Source organism: Geotrypetes seraphini, chromosome 3, assembly GCF_902459505.1.
Source record: "Geotrypetes seraphini chromosome 3, aGeoSer1.1, whole genome shotgun sequence".
NCBI lineage: Eukaryota > Metazoa > Chordata > Amphibia > Gymnophiona > Dermophiidae > Geotrypetes > Geotrypetes seraphini.
In genome coordinates, this window is record NC_047086.1 from 347,431,371 (window position 1) to 347,441,705 (window position 10,335).

General features: G+C 38.8%; 1 protein-coding gene across 13 annotated transcripts in view; it reads left to right on the forward strand.

Moving 5' to 3' along the window:
- Positions 1-5,065, forward strand: part of RCOR3 (REST corepressor 3) — a 220,086-nt gene extending 215,021 nt beyond the window's left edge. For 9 of the 13 annotated variants that reach the window (XM_033938102.1, XM_033938109.1, XM_033938108.1 and 6 more), the window contains 2 exons: positions 3,829-4,070; positions 4,463-5,065. In XM_033938102.1, the coding sequence (XP_033793993.1) occupies positions 3,829-4,070; positions 4,463-4,807 (587 nt within the window). In that variant the 3' untranslated portion in view covers positions 4,808-5,065. The remainder of the gene's footprint in view (positions 1-3,828; positions 4,071-4,462) is intronic. The other 4 variants (XM_033938113.1, XM_033938112.1, XM_033938114.1 and 1 more) reach the window with 1 other exon arrangement.
- Positions 5,066-10,335: the final 5,270 nt, after the last annotated feature.

Below are 10,335 nucleotides of genomic sequence, written 5' to 3' on the forward strand. Positions count from 1 at the left end.
AACCTTGTAAACCGCTAGGAGTGTGGTTGTAAAACTACAGAAAAGGCAGTATACAAGTCCCAATCCCTTTCCATGCTCTCTCTGTCCCATTAAATCATGTTTGTCTACATTTTCCACAATCTTATATTTTTATAATTGTTTCCACTGTTTTGCCTGGCACTAAAGTCAGGTTTATCAGTCTGTAATTTCCCAGATCTACCCTGGAACCCTTTTTAAAAGTCTGTGTAACGTTGGCCACCCTCCAATCTTCAGGTACTATGCTGATCTGCAACCTGTTGCTGAAATCATCTATTTCATGTTTGAGTTCTTTCAGTACCCTGGCATATATACCATCCTGTCCAGGTGATTTATCACTCTCTTTAACTTATCAATTTGACTTAGTATGTCTTCAGGTTCACCAAGATTTCTTCCAGTTCCTCCACATCATCACTCTTGAAAACCATTTCCAGATCAGGTAGGTCTTATCTTCTGTAAACACCGAAACAAAGAATTCATTCAGTCTCTCTGCTATGGCCTTATCTGAGTGCCTCTTTTGCTCTTTGATCAGCCAAAGGTCCCACGGATTCCTTCACAGGTTTTCTGCTTCTGATGTTGTTATTATGAGATTTTACCTCTTTGACAAGTTTCTCTTTGTATTCTTTTTTTTTTTTTAAGCTTTCTTTATCATTGCTTTGCATTTAACTTGCCAGTGCCTATGTCTCATCTTATTTAGATTCTTTTTTTTTTTTTTTTTTACATTTTTTTAAAGGATGTATTTTTGGCTCTTATAGCCTCTTTCACTTTACCTTTTAACTATGCCCGCTCTAGTTTTCCTTTCTTTCCACTTTTAATATGTGGAATACATCTGGTCTGGGCTTCCATGATGGGATTTTTAAATAACATCCATTCCTGGTTTACAGTCCTAACCTTTGCCACCGATCCTTTTAGCCACTGCTGAAGGAAAACCATATGACTTCCCACAGCATTTGTAAAAAAAGAAAAAATACTTAGGGAATACTATGCACATGTGGGAGAAGGTTTGTGGGATGATACCAAAGTGGATTGTTTTGTATCTAAATGTTAAGCATTATTTACAACTTAAACAAAAACAGCATATCACCCTGCTAACACCATCCCTACCACAAAGCATGCTAGTGGCAGCATTATTTTGTGGGAATACCTTGAAGCAGCAGGAACTGGAAGAATAAAGGAAAGATTGATACAGCAAAAGACAGGGAGATCCTGGAAGAAAACTTGTTCTAGTCTGCCTTAGACCTGGAACTGAGGATTCTCTTTCATAAGTAAAAGGAAATAGAGTGGCTCAGCAAAAAGAAAATGAGCATCTAATAGCCCAGTGAAAGTCTAGAAAATCTGTGGCAGGTCTTAAACTGCAATCCAGTCAGCCAGCTGGCAAAGAGCTTGAGCTTGGGCACCTTGGTAGCTATTTACCCCAAACAGCTCACGGCTGTTTTACTGCTGAATAAGGGCTTCTTCCAAGTATTGAGACAAGGGATATGAAACGGACCAAGATGGAATTTGAGGTGGGAGTTTGGAAGTCAGCTCTGTAAGATGCCTAAAGTGGTGGCCATCTGGGCTTGTGACCCAATAGACTGAACAAGAGAGAGGCTAAATGGAAAATGATTCTTTCGAATCTGCCAACATTTGGAGGCATTCCAAGTTGCTTCTGAGGTGGAGAGACATGTTGCAACTAGGTCTACTAAGACATAGACCCACTGCAAGCCAGAAGTGCTATAACTGCAGTGGAGAAGACAGTTTTGGCAATGTTGCTGCAGTTGAGTTCTGGTGTCAAGAGATTCCCCAACACTGCCTCATCTTACGACTTCAATGTTCAGAAGAGAACGGAGGGCTTCAAGAAAGGATTGAGTAATTCAGTTTTCAAATAAGGTGTGGTGGTGAATACCTTATCATGACCTTGAAGCCATTATAGGAAGCTGTCAAAGGTTTGGGATCCTCTCTTTTTCTTTCTTTTTTTTTTTTGTTACTTTTCAGCAAAGTTAAGGAGGGTTTAAATAATATATCTGGAATTATTGACAACCAGGCTAGAGCTCGGTTATAGTAGTTTGCCAGGATGGGTCACTGTAAAACACGTCTGAGGAAGCTACATTCTCTGGGTGCAGTTCAGATTTGGGTCAGAACTATGCTCTCTCAAAAACTGGAGTACCTTGAGAACAAGACCAGAAGGAATAATTTTGAGACTTCTTAATTTTCCCAAGTCTCCTTTAGTGGCTTCTGCTAGCATTGTTCAGAAATACCTGAAGGAGGTTGCTTATTTTCCTGCAGATATTCTGCTTCTGATAACAAGGGGATAGTATTTGTCTCTGCTGCATACATCTAGTAGCACAATAGAAATGAAAATAGGCCTCCCACTGAAGGTCGGACTTATTCCTCTTCAGAAGTTATGAGTATTACTGGGTTTTTGGAGAGCTCGCAGATCATATGTTAAATGTTCCCATTAGTGTGCAGAGTTAATGTGGGACCATTACCACCATCAATTTAAGAAGTGTTAAGTGATTCCATGTTTACTCTGTTATCTAGTTAGTGCACAGTAAGTGTGGAAGCATTAGTCAGCTAGCACATTACTCTCCACCCATGCCATGCTCCCTGACAGAAAAATTCAGTAACATTTTAACATGTGGTAACAGGCAAACTACTACAAACCCATTCATGCAGTAGCCTGCTTCTGTCACTTTAGTAAAAGGGCTCCTAAAGTGAACAAAGTTTTTTCCTTTCTTCCATCTTTTCTTGAAAAGCTTTAATATACAGACTCTCTCTCCCTGTCTTAACAAATGCTTCTTTTTGCAGTCTAGCTTTATTTTCAACACCATTTAAAAAATTACATTAATCAACTGAATTGCAAGACAATTGTGAAAAAAATTATTTAAGAAATCAATTAAGGCTAACCATAACATCAGTAAAAAAAAGAATATAGATAAACTGCAGGATTATTATGTAAACTTTAAATTTCTGAATAGATCAGAGTGAGATTTTGCTATTGGTTTAAATAAATTAACAGTAAATGTTGGCCATACATTAAAAACAGAAATAAAGGCTATAGCCTACAAAAGAAAATCCATTGATTATAGGAAACTAGAGAAACCAGACTCCCTGGTCCCTTATCTGCTAACATCCATCATTCTAGGGAAAATAATTTAGAACATGGGAAAGAAAAGGGGAGCAAAGAATACAAGAAAAGAGAGGAAAAACAATGGGCTAAGGATCTGAAGGAAAGGAATATTGATGACGGAAAGCAATAGGATTGAGGTTAAAAGAAAAATCAAATTTATTGGATGGGTGGACATCCCTAAAAGTGTAATGCCAACTGTGGAATGTAACCATTCTTCTAGACTCATGAGAAATTTGCTATTGTACATATCATAGTGAAAGATTCTTCTATTCACAGTAAACAAGAAGGTAGTCAGACAAAGTTGCTTAATAAAAGATTGAGGAAAATTTTAGTAGGGAAGTTGTCAATGTAGGCTACCTTAAGACGGGTTATTTTACCATTTAACTTGTACTATTTCAGATTTCAGCACAGATCTCATTTTCTGCAATGAGTTTTACTAATAACTAGGGCTATCGGTAAATAACCCGTCTTAACAGTAGCCCATGTTGATAACTTTCCTCCTTAGTGTCTCTCTTCTTGACAAAAATACTTAAGAGACTATAGAATTACTAGATAAGCAGTATTTTTAATACACTACATTTTTTTTTGCCCTCCCTTTTCAGGAGATTTTTTTGTGTAAGGGTGCGCATAGACGCATGTATGTTGACACACCCAGAGCTTATTGATTAATCCTTCTTAGGTATATTATTTACTTTGCTTTCCAGGTGTCCGCAAATATGGTAAAGATTTTCAAGCTATTGCAGATGTAATTGGCAACAAGACTGTTGGTCAAGTGAAGAACTTCTTTGTAAACTACAAGCGCCGCTTTAACTTAGAGGAGGTATTACAGGAGTGGGAAGCAGAACAAGGAACCCAGGCTTCTAATGGTGATTCTTCTACTTTAGGGGATGACACAAAAAATACTTCTAATGTGCCATCAGGAAAAAGCACTGATGAAGAAGATGAGGTGTGTTTGTGTACTAGAATTCAGGTGACATGAGTTGAAGATTAGTATTTCATTCAGTGTGTTGTGAAATGAATTTAGTATGGAAGTGACATAACAATTAGTAAAAAGGTTGATAAAATATGTATCATCGCAGTGGTGAACTTTTACAATTGGATTAACTTTGTAAGAATTTGCAGTGAAATGAAAACTGAAATGGACTTTATTCCATCATAAAAATATTGCACCTTATTTTTGTTGGAACTTAGTAAAATCTTTGTGAAAACTATATTTTCACAATTAATACTAATATCTTTTCTTTATGCAGAATAGGAAATTTTGATATTCCAAGATTAATACTTACATCACTAATGAAGTCTCTTAAAATTGCTATTTTTTTTTTTTTCTTTATGCAGGCACAAACCATTCAAGTTGCTCCATCTCTGGGTCCTACAACTCCTATGCAAGTATCTACTCCAGCACCAGTAACATCGGTAGCAACTTTGAACCAGCCCCCTCCACTACTTCGTCCAACCCTACCTGCTGCTCCAGCTCTCCACCGACAGCCTCCACCACTTCAACAACAAGCTCGATTTATTCAGCCAAGACCTACTCTAAATCAGCCCCCGCCACCTCTCATCCGCCCAGCTAGTTCCATTCCTCCTCGCCTAAATCCAAGGCCAACAATGACCACAGTGAGTGGTCAACAGCCACCATCACTTATTGGAATACAGACAGATTCTCAGTCTTCTCTGCATTGAATAAAACTCTACAGAATTGTAGCAATTCCAAAACAATAAAACTTCAAGTGTCTACTTAGAAAATGAAAGCAAGAAAAGAAGCTTTATAATTCTTCAAAGGCAACAAAGAAAAATTAGGACCACAGGTCTTCAGCTGTTACCATGGAGTCACTTAAATGACCAGTTATTTAAAGTAGATTTTCTGTACACCAAACTAAAATATGAATACGTTGTAGTCCTTTTTATATTCATATTAATTAAATGGTTACACTTCTCTAATGAACATTTCAGGACATTGACAGTTATTTGTATTATGTTTCCTTGAAATTCTTTTTATTAAATTGAGGACTTACCATTTAATATTTACACATTTATGGTAACTTCTAAACAGATTTAAAATTATTTTTTCAGATTTTCTTAAAATAGTATTAGAGTATGTGCATATCTTATGTTTTAATTTCAATATATGTTCAGGACATATTGTGAACTTGTTTAAACATAAGGGGTTGGGGTTTTTTTTTTAACTGATCATACTGATATTCTTCTTTCATTATTATCAACACACAACTTTAATTTCTAGTGCAATGTGTCTAGTAGTCCTGAACACTAGTGTTATGCATCTGAACCTGCAAGTTGCTTGCAGAATGCTGGCAATCATCTTTGAACTCTGCCTCCTCAGTTTTTTTTCTGCAAGCAAGTTGCTTAGAAGTGTTTCTGCTCTAATCTGCATTTTTATTTTTTTTTGGGGGGTGGGATTCTTAATGTTCAGTTGGAGGATTGGTGCCCAGATGTTCCCACTTGTTAGGACCTCTGCCTGGAAGAAGTTGCAGACTCGTGTTGCAGAAATCTGCTGCTTGCAGGATTAGCCCTCAGGGACACTTAGCTAGCCAACCTGCCTTTGTATTTTTTGGAGCTCAGGGGCCATCCCCTATGTAGCTGCTCCTATCCCTGATTTATTGGGAACTTATGTGAAGGCTTTGACTTCATCCCAGCTTGGCTGGGCATGGGCTAGTTGTGTGGTCCTCTCTTCTTTCGTTGGGTGAGGTTTCCAGGAGTTGAGACTCAATCCAACATTGGTCCAACTGGCAGACCGAAGACTTAAGTTTGTACCATGAATCTTCTCCATTTGTCCCAGTGGTTCTCCTAAGCCAAAGCAGGTAGGCACATGGCACAGTGAGTAAGGCTGTTATAGCCTATCAGGGAAAATTGGCATTTCCAGTTCTCTGCACACACCCCTTTCAGCCTAGCAACAGCACCTCAAACCTTTACTAAGGTCATAGTGGGGGGCAGCAGCGCAACTCTACGAGGTAGGGATCAAAGTGCACCCATACGTGTTGTTGCTGAAAAGTTCTCAGCCCAACCATGAACAGAATGACATGGATATGGTTCAATCAATGATCTGAAACAATGTCACAACATATAATTTTTTTTCTGCAGATTGGCACTTAATGAAATAAGATAACACTCTTTTCAACTACAGTGGCAAAATAATGCTCAGAATTTAGGAAGTTGGTTGAGCTGAGAAATTTTCAACACACTTATGTATTTTTTTGTATTTGGATGATTGGCTAATCAGAGCCCCGTCCAAGGAGGAAGGAGAACAGACTGTTTCGAGATTGGACCATCTCCTCTAGGACCCGAGATGGATAGTCAACTTCAAGAACAGTCAACTGGAGCCGACTTGGCACCTGTAGTATCTGGTAATTTTGTTTAACACAGCTTTGGGCCAGGTTTTTCTTCCAGAGCTATGTAGACTCGGGGGGGGGGGGGGGGAATTAATCACTATAGAGAATCTGGAATACTTTGGGTTTATCAAAAAGAGTGAGGTGATTCCAAAATATTCAAAAAATACTCCACCTTCCCCAATAAAGTACAAACCATCATAAGAAAGCAAGGTAGTATTCATTACTGCATCTCTTCTATTTGGGCTCTTAATCACTTTAATCCCCATCCACTCGTTTTCTTCTATACCATTGTAGCTTAAAAAGTATTTTTCACATAAACCTCATTCCATACAGCAAAGGTATTTATTGCAAATATTCACATAAATGGAGTTACACGGGGGGGTAAAAAAAAACATCAGAAAACCAATTTGGGAAAGAGATCATGGGGCTTCTTATAGCACACAGCTATTTCAGTATCCACTTCACCAATCCCGATCTTCTTTAATCATTTGTTTCTCTCCCCACCTTCCTAAACTGAGTTTTATTATAAGACCAATAAATTTGAAGTTAATTGTGAAGTTTAATCCCCATGAAAGAATTACATCAAACTACAATAACATTTATTAGCCACAACTTGTGAAACTGCACTTAACTGTCCAATAGGACTCCAGCGCTGTTTGGATTACACTCCCGATGCTAGGGTATAGCTACTATACTGTCCCTTCTAGCATTTTGGTCCATAAACCTGCATCGGGGGATTCCTCAGCACACATGTTCAGAAATCGGCATCATGCTCAAGAGAAGGTTCACACCTTTCAATATTCACTGCCGCAGCACTCCCACATCAGGCCTGCGGCAGTGAATATTGAAAGGCATGACCCTTCTCTGGAGCACACTGTCCAATGCGCCAATCTCCCTCGCTAAACCACTGCTTAGACATGGTCATTGCCACGCTGCTTAGGGCTAAGAAGCCATCAACGGTGGCAGCCTATGTCAAGGCCTGGAAGTCCTTTCAGCACTGGTGTGCTGTGGATGATATAGAGCCCTTACGATCTCCAATTTCAGTAGTCCTGGACTTTTCAAGAGGGACTTGGTTCATTAAAAGGAATCTTTGGTTGCACCCTCCAGTGCATCTCTAGTTTCCATCCTGGAATATTAACACTGTATTGCAAGCTTTCAGTAGAGCTCCTTATGAGCCCTTATGGGAGGCTTCCCTTCTGGATCTTACAGTTACACGGTTTTTCTGGTGGCAATTATGTCGGCAAGATGAGTTTCTGAGTTACAAGCTCTGTCCTATAGGGAGCCATTTCTTAAGATTACAGAAGCAGGGCTTTCCTTACGCATGGGTTCTATCCTTCATATCAAAAGTTGTATCTGCCTTCCTAGACAGTCAGGAAGTCTGTTTGCCCACGGGGTCTAAGAAAAAGGATAAAGCGTTGCATTTGCTGCATATCAAGAGTGCTTCTCCATTACCTCAAAGTTACCAATGAGTTTCACGTATCAGACCACCTTTTTGTTCTGATCAGTCATGCTAAGAAAGGGAGACCAGTGTCTGAGGCCTCAATTTCCAGATGGATTAAATGGCCATTACCTCTGTGTATGTGGGGTGTGATAAACCGGCGCTGATCTCATTGAAAGCACACTCCACCTCATGGGTGGAGACTCGGACGATGTCACCTGAGTAAATCTGTAGAGAAGCTACATGGTCTACCTTTCATACCTTTACCAGGTTCTATAGAGTAGATATAACAGCCAGGAAAGATGCTGTTTTCAGGTCTTCTATTATGAAGGCAGGCTCAGTGGGCACACCCTAGATTTGTGACTGCTTTGGTATGACCCTAGCGTTGAGGACTACTAGACACATTGCACTAAGAAAAAAAATTAGGTTCTTATCTCAATCTTCTTTCTTGTAAATGTTTCTAGTAGTATTGAAGCCCTGCCCTGTAAGTTGGCTTTGCCTGCCTTGGGATCAGTCTGGATTTGGAGAATTCGTTCTCTCTCATATAAGCTGGGGGAGAAAACCCCACAACAAGCAAGAAAATAAAGTCTGGTCTAAGTTTCTGCTTGATAGCAGGACATGCGAGTAGCTATGAACTCTATAATATTAGTGCTGGTTGCACATAGTTTTGATATCTGTTTTAAGCACTTACTTGAATGTTATAATGTTAATTGATATGTTTGTTACAGAACAGAAGAGAATTGTAATGTTGGGGATATTCCTTGTTTCCCTCCTTCCAGTTATGTCTGTGATTACAGTGCTGCTTGATTACTTTTGTACAAACTGAGGGGGCAGGAGAAGTTTCCTATGAAGGAGGCGGAGTTCAAAGATAATTGACAACATTCTGCAAACAACTTATGGGTTTAGATGTATAACCCTAGCGTTCAGGACTACTAGACACATCTACAAGAAAGAAGATTATTGAGGTAAGAACCTAATCTTTCTTTCTTTAAAACTTTCTTGAAGTACTGCTGTGAACAAATTCTGTTTCATTCATAACATTGCCCTTTGCAAAAAGAAAACCTTGTATATGCATGCAGCCCTATTTTAGATAGGAAGTCGAAATCAGAATTGAGATGTCCAAATTGGAAACTGTCAAATCCCAGTAGCATTTTGAATGAGAATCGGCTATCATAGAGCCTTTTCTAAAATACTTGCAAGAATTCATGTGTATGCACCAGTTACTTGTAGTGGGATCAACCGTTTTACAACTGGCAATATCTAAACCATCAACAGAGGCAACTAGGCAACATAAATATCTGTTAGTATTTCAGAACCGGATGTTGCCTTTTTGGGAACCTACATGTCTGAATACTTCTAAGTAAAAAAACCTCGCTGTTTGGGAAAAAATTATTTGTTTGGGGGAGGGAATTAAGGGGCAACCTCCCCAAATCCCTCCTGTAGAAAAACACTCAAAATCTACAAATAGTAGTCTGGAAGCAGCTGTAAATGCTTATCACAGTGATCATAGACTTGCATTTCCCTTCTGAAATGGGGAATGCATGTATTTTTGGTCCTTTCCATCCCATGCATCCTTGCCATATTTGCACGGCATATTTTCATTGCTTCCTTTGCAGATTTACATGTGTAAATCCTGGATTTTTAAAACAGAGTTTTCAGCGTTTATTCCGAATACACATACAAATGCCGTTATTTACAGTAGAGTTTCTAAAATAACGGCCATAGCCACTAAACCTTGGACTCCAGTTTGTTGTTTCCCTTGCATAAAGGAGGCACTTGTATGTCAGAATTCAGTCTAGCTGGGCAGCCTTTTTAGTATGTGCATTTTTTATGCAAATGATACATGCTAAAACTCATGATAATCGGTTCACTTGAAAGACATTTTAGATTATCTACTCACATTAGGCAATATATATCCTCAGAAAGAGAAAACATATATTCAGAGACTAATTCACTACAGTGTAGTAGCCTGCACTACCATTTCTGTGAGTTACAATTTGTGTCTAACTGCCCCATCAGTCCCATAATTTTCAGTAGGGCTGCTTCACTCCCTCCTCCCCCCACCCCCCGAAAAAAAGTAACCTCCAGTAACGTAACATAGGTCATCACAATTTAGAGAAAAGGCCAGTTAATTTTAAAAAGTTAGTTTCTCCAAGATCTTGAATCTTACTTTTATGTATCTTGGTTCCAGCTATTTTCTGATTACCTTAATAACCTATTGGGGAATAGTTGCTGGACATATGACAGAGTATAAGGCATGTCACCATGGAGGAAAAATAAGATTTTTTTTGTTTAGATGTGGTCCCAACTGTAGAAGAAAATAAAATGGTGTATAGCTCATTTGAATGTTGTACATCTTGGAACATTTTAACCTCATAAATTTTGAGTTGAGATTAAGTGCCTCTTGAATGTTGTCATAACCACAA